At 45.6% G+C, this 22434-nt stretch overlaps 2 protein-coding genes across 7 annotated transcripts in view; one reads left to right on the forward strand and one right to left on the reverse strand.

The window, feature by feature from the left end:
* The window catches only part of WDFY4 (WDFY family member 4), a 161136-nt gene extending 157865 nt beyond the window's left edge, over nt 1–3271 (forward strand). Inside the window, exon 62 of the mRNA XM_066621374.1 lies at nt 2037–3271. Within this exon, the coding sequence (XP_066477471.1) occupies nt 2037–2103 (67 nt within the window). The 3' untranslated portion in view covers nt 2104–3271. The remainder of the gene's footprint in view (nt 1–2036) is intronic.
* The window catches only part of VSTM4 (V-set and transmembrane domain containing 4), a 51668-nt gene continuing 31504 nt past the window's right edge, over nt 2271–22434 (reverse strand). For 5 of the 6 annotated variants that reach the window (XM_066620140.1, XM_066620137.1, XM_066620138.1 and 2 more), the window contains one exon: nt 11385–14251. In XM_066620140.1, coding sequence (XP_066476237.1) covers nt 14126–14251 — 126 coding nt within the window. In that variant the 3' untranslated portion in view covers nt 11385–14125. Of the gene's footprint in view, nt 2499–8747; nt 8845–11384; nt 14252–22434 lie in introns of those variants that run through there. The other variant, XM_066620139.1, reaches the window with a different exon arrangement.

Here is a 22434-nt window from a genome sequence, read left to right on the forward strand (position 1 = left end):
GGTGGAGGTGGGTGGGGGTGACAACTATCTCTGTAACCCACTGAATAGGTTTCAAGTTGCATCTATTTTCAGTTCAAGTCCTGAACACCAATTGCTACACGCGCAAAGCAAACCCACAGGGATTTTTTTAAAACCTCTAGGGACCAGTAGCAAATCCAGTGACGCTTTCCAGTCTTGGAAAAAAGAAGCCTCCCATTACTATTCATGTTTCAGGAAAAATCTCAACAGTACTGTGATGTCACATGTATTGCACCAAAAACTGATATTTTTTGGGGGGGGGAGGGGTGGGTGTCTGTATATGACATCACTGTGCAAGGTGGATGACTGAATGATTTCACTCCCATTCACTTCACCAACAAAGAGCGAAAACAGGGTTTGCTTTAATTTGTTGTCAAAATGAGATCTTTATAAAAATCAAATCTATGAAGTCCAATAGAAGTCCAGTGCAGGTTGAGTATCCCTTAAATGCTTGGGACCATGACCAGAAGTGTTTTGGATTTCAAATTTTTTTATTTTTAATATGTGCATATACATAATGAGTAAGGGCAGTCTAGAATGGTAAAAATGAAATACCATGAGAACACCAAAATTGGACTTATAAAACAATAAAATGTGATATCCTGCTCAGTTAACAAAAGAACAGCAAAATGTACCTATTAAAGTGGCTGTGGAGCATCTGTGAACCGTTCTGAGTGTTTCTGACTGTGTTTCTAAGCCCCTACCTCCACATGCGTTTCTGCTGCTTTCTCTGAACTGGCTGTAGAGTCTTCTGAGGATGCTCAGAAGCTGCCAAGGAAAATGCATAGAGCCCTATGGAAAGTGAAACTGAGTCGCACTGCATAGTAACTCACAAGTAGGCAAATGTGCCTCAGTCCATTTCGAAGCAGTGTTTTATGCCTGGGGATATGATTACTGGCAGCTACAGGCATAAAACACATATATACCACCTATATGACAGCAATTACACTTGATTAAAATGCTTCAAAATTTCTTAAAATGTTAATTTGGAATAAAAACCTATAACACCACGTTCAGCTTTTTTTTTTTTTTTTAGGATAACACCAAAATTCACGAAAAAATAAAACCATTGTAGACTGTCCCTAAAAATGAGATATCTTGGGGATGGGACCCAGGTCTAAACACAAAATTCATTTTTGTTTCTTATACACTTTATGCAGAAAACAATGCAGAGGTCAGATAAACCTCTTGAGGGAGGGCATTCTACAAAGTTGGCACCACTATCTAGAAGGTCCACCTCCCAGTGGATGCTCACTGAATTTCACTTGGTAAAGGCCTTAGAGTAGTGGTTCCCAAACTGTTGGGTTGCGATCCACCAGCTAGGGAAGCACTTAGGTTTGGCCCCTTAAGGGGCGAAGCAGGGGGATTGCAACAACATGATCCAAAGGATTGTGTTGCTGCTGGGGAAAAGGGGGGTGTTCCTGGCTAACCTGAAGCCAGCAACAGGGTGTGGGGTGTGTGGAGAACCCCATGGACAACTCTGCAGGGCTCTCCAAGCCTTGAAAATTTAAAAAACACAATTAGAAGCCACTTTAAATTTCTGATTGTGAAACTGGAAGTGGCTTCCAATCGAGTTTCTTTTTTCTTTTTAATTTTCAAGGCTTGGGGAGCCCTGCAGAGGTGTCCGCAGAGCTCAGCGCACCCCATGAACCCCGTCGCTGGTTCTTTCCCCCTGCTTTCCCCAGCAGCAGCATGACCTTGGGATCGTGTTGCTGCAATCCCCCCACCCCCATAAGCACGTAGGTGGTTCCCACCTCCCAAGGAGGACTTTGGGAGCCACTGCCCTAGAGCCTGAGCTGTTGAATAGCTGGTTTTGATTCTCCTGCTGTTTCACGTAGTCCTCTGCTTTCAGGTGTCATATCTCCCACACTATATTTGAGGTACTGTATTCTCTATGAAAATGGAGAGATTTTAAAAAATTGTAGTCCAGTGAGCACTTGATATGCAATGCATTTAATTATCTGTGTGTCACCATATTATTCCTAAATACTTTCCTTCTCTGTCTCTTCTCTCCCAAGGAATTATTCCAAACTCCTGGCAGGTGATGAGAATGGAAAAATCTACTGTTGGTCAGCGGATGGGTAGGAAGAAGCTTCAACTGGCCTAAAATGAGCGGTTACAACATATGGAAACGTATAACTGAGGAGTGTGCAAAGGGTTTGGGCATAACTAGCATTGGTGGTGCAACATGAATTGCTTGTCAGGAAGGAAGGAGCAAATGCAGAACTTGTGCAATACTTACTCCAGCTCAACCCAGTATGCTTAGAAATGGAGTATCAGCCCATATCCCAGCCAACCTTACTGAGACATTAAAGGAATATATTTGTATTATCAACATGTACCCTTTTCAGGAAGCTTGGCAGGGATCATGGCCAGGTCTTCTGATGGCTTACTCTCTCATAAAAGCAGCCTTACGAACCCCCAGTTTTGGATTCAGACTCAGGCACTTGAAGGACGCGCCTCCCCACTGCTATTCATCACTGAAGAGGAAAAAAAAAAGACAGATACAATATGGAAATCTTGTTTTTTGTTGTTTTTTTTTCTTCTGCTGCTGCTAGTAGTGGTGGTGGTGGTACTTGGATCAGAACTGCACTGAAGAAACAAAGGATTCATCACCAGCAATCCAAGTAAATAATACCCATCTTGTATATTGGCCCTGAAAATTCCATCTTTCCACCCCATTCACCAGTACCAGTGTCTTTGTATCTCTAGGACGTAATGGAATTTCTGTTCGGGATACTAAAACATTTACTCTTATATGTTGGGGTTGGGGTTAGATTCTACATTTCCCTGAAACGACCTTTGAATGGCACATCTTTGGATTTTGTGCTAAAGAAAATAAAATGTTGCTGTCCAATGGCTGGCTAAAGGGCGCATAATTACTCTTGTGCTTCTGACCCAGCTTCACATCACACACAGGCATGTAACAAAATCTCACTTCAGAACACAGCAGATAAGCTGTGGGTGGTAGAAATGGGACATTTTAAAGCATGCGCAGCTGCCCTATTCCAAATTTTCCTAGGACAAACAGTCTTGTTACCAGCATCTCATATAAAGGAATTGCTTGACCCTCAGTCAGTGAAGGAACTGACTATTAATGTTTTATTGCTGTTCGAAGATGTTCTTAATTGTGAAGGATTTTAATGTATGATTTGTGTTTTTAACTATGATTTTACATTCTTTGTATTTTTTTAATGTTGTTGTAAGCCGCCTTCAAGGAGAAAGTTGGTGTAGAAATACAGTAAAAAAATAAACTGCCTTGAAAGCCATGTGCAAATCGCCAGAGGGTGTTAACATAGTACTACAGTGTATCTCATCTAGGATCTAGCCCTGAAATTCAAGCTGGGCCACTTCAGGATTGAAATATAGATTGAGCATCCCTAATCAGAAAACCTCCAAGATCCAAAACTTTTTGAGTGCTGACATGATGCCACAAGTGGAAAATTCCACACCTGACCTCATGTGATCATGTGCTACAAATATCATAATATCTGCACCTTCTGGCTATGTGTATAAGGTGTATATGAAAGTCTTAACTGAAGAAAGGAAGTCTAAACATGACATTTTTTTTATGTTTCATATACACCTTATATGAAACATAAATTAGTTTTGTGTTTAGGCTTGGGTCCCATGCCCAAGATATTTCATTATGAACAGGCAAATATTCTAAAATCTGAAAAAAAATTCGAAAGACTTCAGGTCCCAAGCATTTTGGATAAGGCTACTCCACCTGTCTTGCTAATCTAGTACTTATCTAGGGAGGTATTGACTGCCTCCAGCACCTACCCGTCACTAAGTAATATGTCACGCCTGAAACGGCTTCCACCTCTAAGTGCCCCATAGAACTCCATGTGACAGACCTCCTGCCATAATGCCGCCTTGAACTGCAAATGACAGACACCCTGCAAGGTCGTCAGCAGATCCATGAACAGATCCAGAGCGAATGGTCTTCTGTGCTGGAGTGGCAGTAACATGCTCCTTACTACTTCTGTTGCCTAAAATCATACAAGGCAAGGGAACCCATGCGCCATAGCAGGGAACATCAAAGCTGCTAGAAACCTTAAGATGGTTCAAGACACAGCCACTGCTCCTGAAAAGGGCCGTAGCACCAGGTAGCCAGAGGAAATGGCCACCCACCTGGCAGTTTCACCACAGGGCTGAACTCCTCAAAGTTCCTTGTATCCCTGTCTCCTGGTCATGTAGGCTTAGTTACTCTAAATCGGTAGTTCCCAATCTTTAGAAGCCTGAGGCAAAATTGGAATCCTCATGGACCACATGCAAACCCCCCACCTCCATGCACATGTGTACACACACACACACACACACACACACACACACACACACACACGCAAGTTCATTATTAAATTTGTAATAATGAAAGATTTATTATTTATAGTTGTGGGTTGCTGTTTTTGTTGCTGGTTGCGGGTTGTCCATTGTCTGCCCTCTCTGTTGGTCCATGGGGTGCTGCTTGCTCAGCGAGAAGCTGGAAATGATTGAAGGTGAACTTTTTCTGAGCTTTTGCAGACCACTTCTCAGGGTCTCGCAGACCACGTGTGGTCCATGAACCATGAATTGGAAGCCAATGTTCTAAATGGATGTATGAGTTTCTTATCAAAGGAGCCGAAGCACCTCTTGCCATTTATGTGAAAGCCTGGAAGTCTCTGCCTAAAAAAAGTGAGCATCTGAGGTTCAATTATTGACATTGAGCACATGTAGGCAATGAAGGCCAAAGGCTGTTCTGAGCTGTAATTTTATGACACGTGTAATTTTTCCTCCCTGGACTTCAGATATAAGAGCAGCTTTTAGCTGTTGTCTTTTCTCCCTTATAGCAACTCTGTGCAGCAGCAAGGGATAGGCTACGGCAGAGGTGGGCAAACTTTCAATTTTAGGACTTTGTAGGAGAGAGAACTTCAGCAGGTACAGCTTGTTATCTGTGAGGTAACAGATAAGATCCAGGATCCCTAAAGTTGAAAGTTTGCCCATCCCTGGGCTAGGGTGATGAGATGCCAATAGTTCTTACCCCAGCCCACGGGTTCTGGTGGCTACTGGTTTTTACCTTTGGCTACCATATGAAAAATGGAAATACTTCCACATATTTACTCTTCCAGATTTTGTCCTTGGTAGTGATCCCCTATTCTGTGGAGGAGCTCATCATGCTCATCTGGAGGGGTAAATATGTGGGCATATGTTCACTTATGGTGAACATAACTTCTCTTAAGAGAGTTACTGCTGCCAGTGTAACCTTGCTGCTGAACTAAATGGGATCTGCAAACAGCACCATCACCTGATGGGCTCTGCCAGAATTGGATACAATTAGTATAGTGAGTATTGTCCAGACAATCCAGACAATTGAATACAATTAGTATAGTGAGTATTGTCCAGACCTGTGACATCCCCACATGGTCCACATGGCTCCACCTTGGCCCAGGTCTTTCAGCCACTACTCTAAGGCCAGGGAGCACCTGCACCACCTGCCAAGGCCCCTGGGTACACAGTACATGGCTCACTCCATCAGGTGAGTAGGCTCTGTGAATCTCTCTCTGATAGCCCCACCACCATTTTTCAGTCCTCCACTTGAAGTCTAAGGGGAGAGGCCATCGAGCGATCAGCCCTGACCTTGCTTCCATTTGTGGTCCTGACCCATTCAAGGTACTGGTAACAAAATGGCATCCACTGTTCAAGACTGGTGTGGGGATTGTTTGGTATCCAGCATTGGAGTTTCTGCCATGTGAGGAGAGTTTTGGTGCTGGCTTGTGAGCTGAATACAGATTGGCTATTTTGAGCCTGTTCTTTACAAACCTTTCTGTGTGTCAACGGCCAGAGCTGTGATAAGTGGGAGTAGGGCCTGTAGAAATCTACTCAAGCCTGGCTAATTGCCCCAAATAGAACGGCTCACTAGAGTGGAAAATAGTCTCCATCTATCTAACTGAAGAAGATAATGACCTTTTAAATAACAGGAGCAATTTTATCTCAATACCTCAATTACTCTGAACTCTCAAAATGTCAAAGTGCCAGGCACTTTCAAAATAACTTAATTTAGACATTTATAGCTCTTAGACACTGCTAGTTTCTTATCTAACCTAATTATGGGTTGTTCAGGAAATGGCGAAGCATCCCAATTAATGTTATTTTTTATAGTGATACATAGACATGGCCGATCTGCTCACCAGGCATTTGATTCTATTCTCCTCTGGCAGACAATGTTGTCTTCCCAGCACTGTGATTGAGGGAGACCACATCCTTCCTCCGAGAACCCAGCACCCCATCTTGGCGCAGGAGTAGATTCTGCCGACCAGCTGATGGTTGCACAGGGAGCAACTAGGGCTGACCACACAATTCTGTGCTCGGGGCACCCTTTGATTACTGCCATGCCCATATTTAGAGCTCTTAACTAAAATCATCATAAAGAAAAGGCAGGGCCTGCCTAGATATTTGTGCCTCATAAGTTTTAAATTCTTTGCCAGAACAAAGACTGGCTCCCAGCTCTTGCCTCAATCCACCAGAGTACATGAAACAGCCATCTGAGACACAGGCATGGCATATCTTAGGAAAAAAATAAATCCTGCTAATATAATATTTTGGCAGAAAGGAGAGCAGGATGGGGGGATGTAATCTTTCTCATCTTCCAAACTGCCAATGGCTGGGGGCAGTGTCTTTTCAAGAAGAACTCTTGAACAGCCCCCTAAGTGCTGGGGCAGGGGAGGGAGCATGTTGCACACAGTCCCAGTTGCTGAACTAGAGAAGAGACTCCTGTGTGCAATGACAGGAGTTCCCTGTACAACCAGGAATGCCTTCATAGTGTGCCTAGATGGATCTCATGCAAACAGGGTGAAGTGAGCTGCTTTAGATATCTGGGTTGGGGGAACAAGATGTTGAGATACCGACTTGTTTCTGCTGCAGTTCAATATACAGTATATTGAGTACTTTTTCTTTACGTTATCACAGGGGTTGAGCAATGGGGATGAGCTATTTGTCTGGGGGGGGGGGTGTTTGCCCCTCACCCCTATATGATCTGGGATGCGTGATGCATGAGAATTCATGCGCCACACCAAAGCCCAGATGTAGTTCATGGAAAAACAATAGAATTAGCCCCAAGTGCAAGGTGGTGGTGGGGAGAACGGGAGGTTGGACAGGAGGAAAGGGAGCTGGGGGTACACGTTTGTTTTAAAATGTATGATGTAGATTTCCCACTCTCAGGCTGACAGCTCTACTGCTGTCACAGACAATGAGAGTCTCAGAGGACGTCAGCCTGAGAAAGAAATGATCCTTTAGAAGGGACCCATTGCTTGGATTATCACCCCATATTTTCTCAGGTCCAGCACAGCTCTCTGGGGTGGGAGAGGGGAGCTCCCAACATTGGGTGATTCAATAATTAGGAACATAGAGAGATGGGTTTGCACAAGGCGTGAGGATTGCATGGTGATTACCTGCCTGGTTGCAAGATAGGATGTTGAAGGTGGAAGGTCTGGGGTGGCATTTTTAGAAATGCTACCCGTTCCATGTGCAGGCCCATCTAGAAAGGTGGTCTTTTTAAAACTTTTAAGTTTTAGATATCTTGTCCTGTTTTAAGTTTTAAAAAGTCTCCGTGGCTGCCTTTCTTTTTCACAATGCAGGATGCCGGCAATCAGTTTTTGTTACTTTTGTCCTGGCCAGCACTACTGAAAATGCTGAATTGTCACAAAATACGCCCAGTTAGCATTGACTGTTGTGTGTGAAATACTTGTCTTGCCTGTGATTGCTGTTTCATGGATGCAACTTGACTTGCAACCTGTTTCCTAGAAACACAGGAAAACTAGTAGACACCTCCTGTGTGTCTACTGTGTGTTTGAAGTGGTGTGGCATGTCACTGTATATACTGTATTCTGAGTTACTTGTTTAAGCAGACACTTAGGCAAAGTCGGACACTGGCCAATTGTAATTTAGCATGATCACACTAAGAGGACAATGTTACAGTTATTCTAAAAAAGAAAAAGAAAACTTTACTTGTAATGACACCACAATGGCATCCAGGCCAAATGAGCCAATTAGAGAGTGCAGTAAAGGTATAATCAATTCCCACTTCATGGGATTCCTGGGTAGGTAATCTCCCCTCCCCCACAGCACCCCCTGCCACCTACAGCTGCCCACGCTAATGTGATTTACTCCTGTTTGCTGATAGCGATAAAGTTTAATGTGGAAGAACAAGCCGTACTTAGTGGAAGCTGTGTGAAGCCCTACCTCTCTTTAAACTTAGGACACACAACATTAACATTAACAACCTGATGGGGAGAAGCTAATAGAGCTGCACTTGTCTCCACCTCGACATCGAGGCCACAGTTTAGCAATGACACCAGAAGGATGCAGAGAAACATCATGACTCAGCAGCACCTTAGCCAGGTGTTGAGTAGTCCTAGAGGATGCCTATTTGAAATACAAGTTGAATGTCCCTTATCCAGACTGCTTGGGACTGGAAGATGCCTGAATTTTGGAATAATTGCATACATATAATGAGAAATACTTCCTCTTCCTCTTTCCACTGTTACCAATATGGATGTCTGCTGGGCCTCGTTGACGTTGCTTAACAATGTTGGTACAGGTGCACACCACAGAGCAGAGACTAGAACTTACAGCCTGTACTTGCTCTGTATGTAGGAATGAACACAAGACCTTCTAGTGTGCATGCTACAGAAAACAAGTCTTGGACAAAAATATCTGGATTTCGGATATCTGGATAAGGGGTAATTTACCTGTAGTAATTTTAAAAATAGAACCTCAGGCCACCTTCTGCCTTATTGCCACCCCAGTGAGATTGAGAAGGCTGCTGAGCGATATGTTCCCAGATACCTGATGAGAGAAATCACAGCATATTTAGGTTATTTTCCATTTGATGCTTAATGAGGATTGCTTTTCTTTCTCTCACAGGAAAAGCTATTCATATACATACACATACGAGCCATAGAGTTGGAGGGGAGCTTTCAGGCCTTTCCATCCACATCACTGACGTTGAAAAGTACCAGGTTGAGGACAGAGCCACGTGGCACTCCACTCAAAACCTTCCTCCAGTTTGATGAGTCATTGTTAAAGATTCTCAGGGCAGATTTCCAACCACTTGTGCATTCACCTGATGCTATTATATCTAGCCCACATTTGACCCATTTGCTAACAACTAAAATTGGTCAATTGCTTTGCAGAAAGCAAGCCATATTATGTCCACAGCATCCCTGCTATCCACTAATCTAGTGACCTGATTAAAAAGAGAGATAAGTCTAGTAGCACTTTTAGTTTAGTTGGCAACCTTCAGTCTCGAAAGACTATGGTATCGCGCTCTGAATGGTGGTTCTGGAACAGCGTCTAGTGTGGCTGAAAAGGCCAATTCGGGAGTGACAATCCCTTCCACACTGGGAGCAAGTGCAGTCTGTCCCTGGTCTGTCTCCCTGGCTATGGGCCTTCCTTCTTTGCCTCTTTGCCTCAGTCTGTTGGCCAAGTGTCTCTTCAAACTGGGAGAGGCCATGCTGCACAGCCTGCCTCCAAGCGGGCCGCTCAGAGGCCAGGGTTTCCCACCTGTTGAGGTCTATTCCTGAGGCCTTCAGATCCCTCTTGCAGATGTCCTTGTATCGCAGCTGTGGTTTACCTGTAGGGCGCTTTCCCTGCACGAGTTCTCCATAGAGGAGATCCTTTGGGATCCGGCCATCATCCATTCTCACGACATGACCGAGCCAACACAGGCATCTCTGTTTCAGCAGTGCATACATGCTAGTGATTCCAGCTCGTTCCAGGACTGTGTTGTTTGGAACTTTGTCCTGCTGGGTGATGCCGAGGATGTGTCTACACTTGACAAATGCATGCTGGCTCCTACTAATTACTGCATGGTCATCAAGATATGTACAGACTGATTACTTCATCACCTGTCCTAGTATCTTCCTTGGTAGTGTCCCTGGAACACAAGAAGCTGCTTTACACTGAGTTAGGAATCAAACCATCTGGCCAAGTTGTGGCCCATTGTAGGTAAGGAATAGTTCTCCCGAGCAGAGCCTCAAGTGACCTGAAGCAGCAGGCAGATTCAAATGGAATAAGGTGATCCTTCAGGTACCCTTGACCTCAGCTGTTTGGCGCTTTCAAGATCAAAAACAGCACTTTGAATTGAAGCCCAAAACAAACTCAGAGCCAATGCAAACAGAATCGGAATAAATTTTCCACTGCGACACCACCAGCAGCAAGACAAGTGGGTACGTGGTGGGGTTTCTCTTGGATTTATTTGAGCAAGAGAAAAGAAAAAAACCTCAGGGCCATAATGCTGAAAATTATAAGACATCAAACTTCATATTCCTAATCTGGAATTTATGAATTTCAGCAGCCTCTCCAGGCTGGAGCAAGATTTGCAGCTTGAATTTAGAGGGACCGAGAGCTGTGATATTGGTTTGCTTCAGCATTTGTGCCCTGCTCTTCAGCTGACAAGGCTTCCAGAGAAGTTTACAGAAAATCAACACTGGGAAATCACTGCAGCAGAAAAGGGGTGGGGAGTGCTCACTGGGTCCTCCTCACAGGGTAGTTGTGCAGCCTCTGCAAAGAGGAGAGGTCCATTCAGCTTTAAAGGTAAGATTCAGCAGGCAGATGTGGCAATGGTGATTCTTTTCCATACTAGCTCATAAGCATTTTTAAGTGCAAGGGTTCTTGGCTGCAGGATGCAGTAACCTGGAGAATCCAAGTAAGCAACATGGAATGAGACTGCATTCCTATCCACACTTACCTGGGAGTAAGTATCACTGACTATAATGGGGATACTTCTGAGTAGATATGCTTAGGATTGGGCTTTGAGATCTTAAATACCTCCTGTCCCTCCACCTCCCTTCCTGGAGTGCTAGAAAAATTAGAGACAGCCCTCTAGCCTAGAGTCTGGTTCTTATCCTTCACTCCCTTGCATTCCTCCTGGCCTGTTCCTGGGATGTAGGTTTGAGCATGACGTCCTGGGTGTTAGTGGGGCTAGTTTCTCAAAGAGCCCTGGTTCGGTGAGAACTGACTGCAGCTTCTCCAGTTCTGGAGTCTCTGGATTTGACGACTCTAGGATCTCAAGCCCAGGCTTAAGTCTGGTGTCAAGGCCTGTTACTAGTTTTTTTTGACCTGATTGCTTTCTTCCTCTTCATCCTCAGGGTGAGTTTCTGCTCAGGTCAGGAGTCATGATGACACTACTACACAATCTGCAGTTAGGCTGCCTAAGAATCTGCATATGCTCAGTATGTATAACTGTAAACAAATATGACAAAGACATCATAAGTTTTGAATACTTGGACTTATCCTGTAGTGATATCCTTGGGAAGAAACCATCCTTTGGGTTCATTTCAGTAACCACAAAATCTCACACAGAGTAACTAAATTTGTATGTCATTTATTTTGCTCAAATGAGCCAGGGAATTACACATAAATGTGAATACATATAGAATGAAAACATTAACACTGATTATTTCTCAAAGTATTTCCTAGAGATGAAATATGCATTAATGATTAGTGGTTTTATCTCAGAAACTGATCTGATACTTGTAAGTCCCCCTTCCCCTTTAGAGTTTAAGACTGGCTGAATCAACATGGACTTGATCGGACTAGGATAGAACAATGACTGCATCAGCACACCACACAACATCCTTGGCACTTGCAACACTATCACACCATGCTGGTGCAAATGTTTGAAATCAGATGCTAGAATGTAATGCCTCGGCTTCAGATGCAAAATACAGCAATACTACACCATACTGGGTGGATAGGGAGGCCTTGAGAGCACTCAGATCAATCTGATAGTAGGTAAGGCCACGTAAAATAAATTTGCCTACATGAGAAGTGTAGTTGCTCTTCCAGTTGGACCCCTGGGCATCTCTGCTTTCACTTTCAAAAGAGTGCACACAAAGACTGAAAAGACGGCCAGAGGCATTCAGTAGGTCCAGATAGTTTTGAAGGAAATACACAATTATAGATTAGTTTGGGGATACTGACAGAGGAGACAACACCTTAGAACAAACCTGACCTAGGAATGGTTGAAAACAAATTTGGAAGGGGCCAATTCTCTGGAGATGTATCAGCCTAGGAAGTGGAAGTTCTTTGAGTTCCATTTCAACCCCTTCTCTTGTGTCACCTGTGTTTTTATCCCAGGCTCTCCCTTTTCCCAACATAGGTGATCCTGGACAATTTGGTATGAAATGGTAAGATTCACAGAGACTAGAATTCTAAGCTTCCTTAAAACTATGTGGTGAAGCTGACATGATCAGCACAGCACCCTCAAGACATCTTTGGAGCTGAACCACATGTTCTCGGGAGTGCTGTGGGAGACCTCCAGGAATGCCACAGAGCGCTGAGGTGCAGTTTTGACACATGATTGAAGGCGTGTGCTTCAGCATTCGGTGTGGACTGCAAGAGATTCTGGGGTGCAACTATTTAATCATGCCTCGAAAAATACCAGTTGCCCAAGTGTCTGCTTGGGTTGATCGTACAATTGAGCTCACCCTGATGGGAACTAGTTTTCCAAGGATCAGGAGCTGCTCCTCAGGACCAGTTACAGCCCTCCACCTTTTACAGAAAATGAAAGACTAGTGTAAGAGAGGGAACTCTTTTCCAAAATCCATCAATCTGGGACAAGGGAAAACCTCTCCTCACAGCTTATCTTCCTCTGAGTCAATCAAGCAGGTGTTTTTTTGTTTTTTTCTTTCAGTCCTAGTAAGACTCTCTTTCCATATGGAAGGTGGGGGTGGAATGAACTGACAAACTGGATGATCCAAAAGAGGCTGGAAGCCTCTGGATAACTCTGCTCTGAGTTATACACTAGTTAATGTAGCATTTTTTTAAGTACCAAATGGCCCCCAGAAGGGACAGCCATATATGGGCATACTATATATGCAAGTAGGAAGTACAACATCTGGTAAACTGACTTGCAGATTCCAGGAAGCAAATTCCATGCAAAATGCACAAGAGTCTTCTCTCACATAGTTAATGATTTGTATGTGTGACCTTCCTAGTGTGTTCTGGAACCATCTGCTTGCGAGGCTCCTTGATGCAACACCGCTTGTGGTTCACAATGGTCTGATGTGTGGCTGATGCTAGGTGTTGCTGGAGTTGATGGACTTTTGGTCTCTCCTAGTATAATACTGTAATGTGCATACAGTATAATACTGTAACGTTACAAAGTAGGTCAAGCCAAGCCATCAAGTGGGTCAACCAAGCCATCTGAGGGAGAAGTCAGTGTGTACATTTTTAGCTGAGGTAACAAGACAGAAGGGGGAGACAAGAATCCCTGCTGAAGAAGATAAGCAGCCTTCTGAGAGAAGGTACATACTTCCTCTTTGTATTAAGAGACAACGACGAACTGTTTGAAGCCTTGAGGGAGAAGAACCCACCATCCCTCATCAGACAAGCCAAATGGTGAACAACAGAGATGAGGGCATTACCAGGTCTGGTTAACTCAGAAGGAATTCAGAGTTATGAGGAATCCTTTGAGCCCAGTGACTGTGGGAAAATGCTTCCAAAGATGGGGAGAAAAAAGTCTGGGTGGTATTTGTTTAGTCACTGGTGTGCTTATTACTGTTCCCACTATTCTTTTCCCCCTGCTTCTCTCCTTTGTTTGCCAGTGTCATGTAACCACCCTTTTTCATATCTATATCATGTACTTATTTTTCCACATATATAACTCTGCCTCCTGTGCCAGAGTTCGGGCAGTCCAAGGGCAGAAACTGGCAACATATACTTGTGTGTGGAATTCAAATGGAAGGCTCCCTGCGTCTGGAAAAGACAATATGCAAAACTGGGCATTTGATCCAGCATTCTGGCTCAGCTGTGTTACTGGATCTATTCCCTGATGTGGGCCATTTTTGTAATGGACTATAACACAAAAGGAACATCCTATTCAACATTAACATTAAAGAAAAGCTCCTGAAGCAATCACATGGTTCAGTGCTCCCGGTCGCAAGGTTAAACAGGTAGCTTCTTGCTGTGCACCGTACAAATTCCCTTGAAGTACAATGTTTAAAATCTTATAAAAAGAGAACAAGAGTGGAAGTAAAAAAATAAGGATATTTGAATGCTATTTTATAAATAACAGCACAGGAAGCATTAAATATGCCCTGGCACACAGGACCTGGGGTGGCATTTACATCTTGTTTTCCTCAAAGAGAATCTGCGCATAGACAGTCATCGTAGGAATGCCCTTTGCTTCCTGGTGGGGTTTGATGAGTTCCAGTTCAGCGTAGGTTAAATTCTCCTCTGCAATTTTGGGCTACAAAAAAAAAAAATTGAAAAAGGGTGTCCATTTAACTGAATGTGGCTGCTTGTTAGCATGCACTTCCCCCATTACATGGAATCACTTGCAAAACTACTTACTAAAATAATATTTTAAAAGGTTCAAGAAAGTCAAAAGGACTAAAATGCTTTTCTTATATACATATATCAAAACCAGAAATTATTTCAGAGGTGAAAGCAGAAGCAAACATCAGAAAAAGTAGGAATTTCTTACCTGAGAATTCCAGTTCTGGGAAAGGAAGGGTGGCATTCCTACTGCTGAGATGCCCCTCCTCCTGGGAGGTAGGATCGGAACCTCGACTGAATTGATACTCCTCCCACATTGGGGGGGGGGGCTTTCTTTCCGGTCCCAGTTCGGAGTTGACAAGCAGGAAGAACTGAGTGTCCCCCTGGTCCTCGGCTGTGGTCTGTCCCTTGAGATGTAGTGTGCCCACTGCGAGGACCGGCTTGGAAGAATCTTAATCAAATGTGTGTGAATAACTACAAAGGTAACCACCAAACCACAGTGAAGAAAAACATAACAGATAAGCTGTCCCGCCACTAATGGGTAAGGGAGGAGAACAGTTCCCCGTGGGGGAGCCTAGTCTAGCAGTGTACCCCCCCCCCCCCAATGTGGAGAAGAGGTTGGCGGAATGCCACCCTTCCTTTCCCAGAACTGGAATTCTCAGGTAAGAAATTCCTACTTTCTCTGGGAAGGAAAGGCTGGCATTCCTACTGCTGGGATATACCAGAGCCAACCAGAAGGGTGGGCCAGCAAGGGAGTTCGCTCACTGCCTCACCACCTGTGCAACGCCTTACGCCCCATAGCGGCATCCAATGAGGTGGCTGTGGTTATCCAGTATTGCTTGGCAAAGGTGTGAACCGAAGACCACGTTGCCGCTCTGCAGATCTCCAGGAGGGATGCGTAACCATCGAATGCCGCCGTAGTGACAGCACTCTGGAGGGAGTGGGCTGTGAACCCCTCTGGGGGACTTTCCCTCTGGCCTGGTAGGCCAGTTGGAGCATGCCCTTAGCCAGCGTGCCAGCAAGCTAGCTGAGGCCTTGTGGACCTGGTTAGAGCCTTTGTAGATTACAAACAGGGCCTCCAATTTCCTAAACTCCCTGGTAAGCCTGGTGTAGTAGCACAGGGTTCTCTGCGCAGGTCAAGGGTGTGTCAGGCCTTTTCCTTGGGGTGGGTGGGTTGGCTTGGGGGAGAAGATGGCAGGATTAGCTCCTGTGCTCGGTGGAACAGGAAGTTGACCTTCGGAGCGAAGGTCGGGTCCCAACGAAGGATCACCTGGTCCTTGTGAAGGATGTACAGCTAGCGGTCAATGGATAGTGCCCCAAGTTTGACGCCCTCTCAGCTGAGGTGATCGCCACCAGGGCAGCACCCTGAAGGTGAGCTCCCTGATGGGAATTGAGACCAGAGGCTTGAAGGGGGCCTGAGTGAGAGCCTCTAGGACCCTGTTCGGATCCCAGCTGGGGAACCTGTGGACTGTCGGGGGGTTCAGGAGCACTACCCCCTCAGGAATCTGCGGATGTGAGGATGGAACAAGAGGGATTCCCCAGAGCCCACTCCTAGGACGCTGCCCAGGGGCCATCACCTGCCTTTTGAGGGTGTTGGTGGAGAGCCCCTTCTCCAGCCTTCCTGAAGGAAAGGACGTGTCTCACCTTGGTCTTGACTGCCCTGACCCCCCTGGCCTCCGCTCACCTGGTAAAGCTGCGCCAGATGGATTGGTACGTCTTCTTTGTGGAGGACTTATGTGAGGCCTGCATGGTGGCCGTAACCCTGCCAGAGTACCCCAGTCTGGTTAGCATGCCCTGCTCAAACTCTACATTGTCAGGTTGAAGAGGTGTGGCTGGGGGTAAACCGTCAGTCCCTGTAGCAGTAGGTCCTGCTGGAGGGGAAGTGTCCAATGGTTCTGGGTTGAGAGGCGCAGGGGCTCTGGGAATCACGGTCGTCTGGGCCACTTTGGGGCGATCCGGATGACCTGTGCCCAGAGTTGCTTGATTCTGCTGAGAAGGTGCTGCAGTTGCAGCACTGGGGGAAAGGCATACCGAAGTCCCTGATGCCAGGGGCTGCGTTGAGCATCTACGACCTCCGCTCCCTCTTGAAGTTCCCTTGAGAAGAAACTCTGGAGCTGCGCGCTCTCTCTTGTGGCGAAGAGGTCCACCGGCAGGGTCCCGATTCTCTTCTTCACGAGCTTGAATACCTGTGGGTTGAGCTGCCGCTCCGTCTCCAGGGTCTCCAGGGTCTGCCACCTGCTGAGCCAGTCCGCCGTGGAGTTGACTATCCTGGCTACATGTTCCATCCATATGGCCGCAAGGTGGACTTCGGCCCACGTGGTGATAGCTTGCCGCTTCCTTGTGCTGCAAGCCTCCTTGTTCTTTCACATAAGCCTTGGCGGTGATGTCTGTTTTTACTAGAGCCTGCCGGCCCTCGACCAGAAGGTAAAACCTGTCCAGCACCAGACGGCTGGCTCTGAGCTCCAGAAGATTGGAGTACATGCAGAACTCCTCCCTGGACCAGGTCCCTTGAGCCACCCTCCACTGGGTGTGAGCACTCCAGCCCGGCCGGCTGGCGCCCGTGTTGATCACTTCCATTGCAGGCTCCCTAAGGGGGAGCCCATTGCCCGTCTAGAGCGGCTCTTCCACTGCGCCAACTCCTTCCTGACCTTGGGAGGGATGTATGTCCTGGTGTGAGAAATGTTCTCTATCTCCTGTTGGAAGCGTAGGAGGAATCTCTGGAGCCCTTGAATGGAAACTGGGATAAGTCCCTGGGATAACGTCCTGGCAAGACACCATCATGCCCAGCAGTCTGAGCAGTGCCATCACATCCTGCTGCTTTGCTGAGAGCAGTGACTCCAGCAGGTGCCACATCTTCTCGCATTCCTCTGGGGGCAGTGAGATCATGGACTTGGTAGTGTCTAGTGGCGGGCCCAGGTACTCCAACTGGTGACTCGGTTGAAGACGGCTCTTCTCCCTTTTGATCATGAACCCCGTTCCTGTCCACCGTGGTCTGGATGTCCCTCAGGGGGGAACGGAGAGTACGCAGCCAGAGGTAAGGGGAAACATTTCCCCTTAACTCCAGGTAAGGGCTGCTGGCCCCTATGGGTCTCCTTGGACTTGCGCCACCTCGTGGGGTGGCACAAGTCCAAGGAGAGCGGAGCGGCTTGGAGCTGCTCCGTTCTCCCTGGAAACTTGGGTTCGTATCCGGCAGAACTGCCAGATCCCAGCCCCGCCTCCTGCTCTCTACCCACCCGTCCCTGGGGTCGCCCACTGCCCGCCCTCCCCCTACCCAAAAATGCCTCCCTCCCTCCTCCTCCCCGCCTATCTCTTCCGCTTGTGTCAGCCCAGTGGGGCCGACACAAGCACCTAAGGGGAAGCTGGCGTGGAGGCTTATGTCAGCCTCCGCAGGCCAGTGCGTCTTGGAGCACCAGCCTGGCTTCCCCTAGGGGAGGCACAATCGTGCTTTATGGCACATTTGCGACCCTCCCAGACTGGCCCGGCCTAATGTCTAGTTAGGATTGCATCCTCACTTGCTCTAAAAACATAGCTCTTTTTGCTCTATGCAAAGCAGAACCACAAAACTAGTTCTTGCCCAAAGCCATTCAGCTCTCCAACCTGGCCTCTTGTGTACAGGTTGCAGTGCAAATTCAGGGCTGATTTCCCTCTGTTTCAACTGTGTTATATTATTTCTATATGTACTGATATATTTCTACATTAATGGGGTGGTGAGAAGAGGAAGAAATACCAGAGTAGGCTGTGATTTGAGGTTGAGCAGATTGAAAAATTTGTCTTGCACAGTATGTCACTCAGTTAATAGATACTCAGTCAGCTGCCTAAAATCTCCAAAGAACAAGAGTCTACACAACTTTCCTGAGCTGCGGGCTCTACTGCCCAGCTCTAGTCACTTTTAGGTGGTGGTTACTAAGACCCAAACACATTAGTGCTCAGTAGTTTTTTTTTCTCTGGCACTTTTCTCAAATTAAAAACAGATGCAACTGAAGAGGCTGCAAGCTGGAGTGGAAGTGCTTCTTAACCCTCTCCCCTCTGCTGATTTTTCTGCTCAAATTTCCACTGCTCTTCCCCTTGTGAGAGAAAATATAGATGCTAGTAACTAATTTGCTGCAGTGTGAACACAATGGTTTTTGTCTTCCCTAAGGATAAGTTCACGTATACAAATTCTTCACTTGATTTCTCATCAATTAATGACTTTCAGCTGAATGTGCTTTAGTTGACAACATGATTTGTGATTAATCAGCAGTCACTCCACTTATGCAACTCCTTGTTTGTTGCTACAATGAATCATAATCAAGTATGTATGAGCCAGTCTGTGCTATCCTAAATTGCTATTCTCTAGTTTAGGTGTTTGAGAGCTTCTGTTCTGCTTTCTTCTACTCCAGATCACCTTTTTTCGTAAATGAAAATGCCCTTTTCTTCCAGAGTTTGCTTGTGTTGTGTTCCTAACTGGGTATCCATAAAGATCTCCTGAATTCTCTTCTGCTAACCTGTGCGGAAGCCTCCTGTTGACTTGGTTCTATTCTTCAGTGGTGGTAAGCTTATGTGCCACTACAGGTGGGAGAGTGTGTGATTTAATGTTTAAAAAAAATTGTACATAGAAAGCTAGCATGTCAAGGTGAAGCTAGGCTGGAACAGTCTTCCTGATATGCTGTTTTTCTGTGTGTGGGGAATATGGAGGAGACGTCAGCCTTGTGAATCTCCACCCGCAGCCTGAAGTGATACAATCCAGACAAAGGATTCTCTCTTACCTCAGTGAGAAATAGGCCTTGTATGTGAGGAATTTAAGTTACGGCTGAGTCAATACATGACTGGTTGAAGGACTACCCCTGAAGTTCAGTGTTAGGCCACTTTTAGCTTTTGTAGTTCACTCCTGAAGGCGTCTTCTGTTCACACTACTGAAACAGGCTCAATTCCCACCCTCCTGCTTTAGTTATATTTCTCATTCCAATTCCATCCTAAAATACTGTGAAACCTAAAAAGGCCTTGTAACACCCAGCTCATGTAAATTTTAGAGTTAAGATTTATAAAATCATATTGTCCAGGTGTATTATTATATTATTGGGAAATTGCATTATTTTCTAGGGTAGATTATCTCTTTATTCCTACTTTATTCTATTAAGTTTGGATATGAAAAATAACACTCGATTTCTCCAATACAGGTCACCGGGCAGCATTGGCTGATGTGTTACTTTCATACATTTTTATGATGTTCCTATAGTAAACATAATTTAATAAAGCCAAAACACACTAAATAAATAATTGCATCTAGAAAAGCAATAAAAGCAAATAAAATTAGTACTTTCATAAGTGGAAAAGGTACTTCAATTACTGCTACAAGCAACGGCGCACCATAAAATGTGTAGAATAATTTCCCTTATGCATATTTGCAGTATGTAATAATTTGATTGAAAATATGAGAAAACACACAGGAGGTTCAAAGTTGTGGAGCAGACACAGTTCTCAGGGAAGGATGTGTAATAACTGAGAATAGAAGATGCTTTTCAAAGCCCTTTGTCTAGGGCAAAAGCCGGAAGAAGGGTGTGCACTTGTGTGCGTGTGTGTGTGTGTGTGTGCATGGGTTAATACGGACAAGTGCACGTAAGCATGTTTAATTACTTTTTGCACATCTGTTTCCTTGAAAACAGAACTTCTAACCAAATATTAGACGTATTCGGCCTATTGACATGAAAACTCCACTAGGGCAAAAAGCACCATGAGAAACAAAGTACTGGGCACTTGAAGGTGCTGCTGTTGTTCGCAGGAAGACTTGTGGCAAAATCTCCCCCTGTTGCTTTCCAAAAAGCCAACTCACCAGCATTCTAATACAACATGGCCAGAAATACAAGTGTTGGGACACTGCACAAGAGCAGGAGCAAGTCAGATCCATCCGCTCTGAAAACACTCATGTCCGGCAAGTACCCTCAAATGCAAGCTTAGAAAGAATGCTGGGCCATCAAGTTCGGGTTTACAAAGCAGCCAGTCATGGGGCTTGCCTTGGTGCCAAATGCATGGTTTGCGTGGGCTTCCCATTTCCCCTGATTGTCCTGATGCTTGCAACATGCCACAGTTGCCTTCCAGAACTATTGTGTCTATTTTTCCATAGTTGCAAGCCTGCTGGGTGGTGCTTAATGATTTTGTAGTGGACCTGATGAATAGGTGTGGCATCATTCTTCCCACTCCACCCTTGGAGGCTGTGATTGAGAGTGATGGGGTCAGCAAGAGAAGCAGTGCCTCTGTGTGGAAGGAGCTGCTTAACTCTTTCGCTTCCTGCTTTTTTGTTCACTCAGCACCTCATCTCTTCCAAGCTGCTTTCCCACTCATGAGAGAAGATATCCGAGTGTGGTGAAAATGGTCCTGGAATATCCAGCTCATTTGTAGTTAGAGCAAAGATTTATAAAATCAAATTGTTCTAGTATCCGTAAATTGGCTTGCTCCTTGAATATCTGGTCAACTGCCTGACCTGGAGGAGAAGTCATGACATGGGGCATAGCTGTTACCTCTTCCCTTTCATCTTCTCTTCCGTTCCCACCCCCCTCCAGTGTGGCTGGGCCTGGCCAGGGAAAAAAGGCTTGCCCATGGAACAGTGGAAAACCAGAGGCCACATCTTTGCTTCTGCTGCCCTGCACACTTTGCCTGGCTGTGGGAGTCTCTCTCAAAGAGGTAGAAGCTGGAATGGAAGAAGGGCCAGCCTGGGTTTGTCCTTTCCATGCACACACTTGGCAGACCTGAGGAGATCAGAGCGTGGCTCCTCTGATCAGAGGAGATCAGAGCGTGGCTGTGGGTCTATCAGGGAGCTTTCTTGACACTAGACTTGGGAAACCTTCCCCACAACAAGGCAAGAAACAGCTGGAGGCTCAATGTGGAACAAAGGTCACAGCTGAAGCTTGGCTGCTTCTTCCCTTCCTCATGGCTAGTCAACCTCTCTGGAGGTTGATGGGCTGGGAGGGACACATTTCTCTTGCAAAAATCCAGAAGCCCCAAGAGGCAAATAATTCCCCTGTCCCCTGCTAGGATGGAGCCCCACAATGTGTGAGACGCCTCCCATAGAGAAGTCCATCTTATTTATTTTCAACACTGTATATAGTGCCCTTCCTCCAAGGAGCTCAGGGCAGTGTATAAGGCCCTTCTCAGTTCTATCACCACTCTGTAAGGAAGATGAGCTGAGAGACAGTGACTAGCCCAAGATCACCCAAGAAGCTTTATGACCCAGCAGGGATGTGGACCTGGGTTTCCCTAGTCACCGTCCAACATTTGGCTAGCCCTTGTGCCACCTGGTTAGCTAAGTGGTGCATCCTCAAACGCCTTCTTTTGTCCCTTGGAGAACAACTGTGTCCTGTCTGCACATGACTGGCTGGGTTCCCACCTTGCTGCAGGAAGATGGGGTCGAGGAAGCCATAGTTGTAGTGCTGCTGAAACCTTTTGTGACTAAAGATCACAAAAACATCCAAGTGGTGTGTATGACAGCTGTTAAACTACATTGTCCACAGCAGTCACAGCAGCAATGGAGGTGCTTTCTGGGCAGGAGTGAGGGAGCAGGGAGAGGTTAAGGCTATTCTCCCTTTTCCAAGGGGTGATTGGATATTTCATTCACATTTATTGGATTTATATCCTGCTTTTCAGAAATATAATCGGAATGTCTTGCAGAATAAAAGAAACTACAAAACTAAGCATAATAAAATGATTAAAACTGCAAAAGAATATTAAACAAGTGATACAGGGCTCTAATCTGAAATCAAGCCTTGGACACGCAGCCAGTCTGCAGGGACTTATGGAAAGAGTCCCAGACCCATTGTTATTATTTTTTTAAATGGGAAAGCAGTTCAACTGCAAGTGATCCTGGTCACTAGACAGAAGATATTTGGAGGGCTAAGATATTTGGACAAGCAAGGTGTGCTTGTCAGCCTCAGGTGACATCCCTTTTCTCACCAGAGAAAAGAGCATTCACACACACACACACACACACACACACACACGATTGAATTCCAGCATTTTCATTGGTTAAAATACCCTTTATGTCTTAAGGTTGATTTGCTTCCATTTGGGAGCAAGAGTCTTCAGATCAGTTGGGGTGTGCAATCTGTTTTTGCTTGTGTGAACAGGGGCAGTGGATACAGGCCTGTTTTGCATTTGTTCGACAGTGTGTGCAAATATACTCAT

Source organism: Tiliqua scincoides, chromosome 3, assembly GCF_035046505.1.
Source record: "Tiliqua scincoides isolate rTilSci1 chromosome 3, rTilSci1.hap2, whole genome shotgun sequence".
In the NCBI taxonomy this organism is placed as follows: Eukaryota; Metazoa; Chordata; class Lepidosauria; order Squamata; family Scincidae; genus Tiliqua; species Tiliqua scincoides.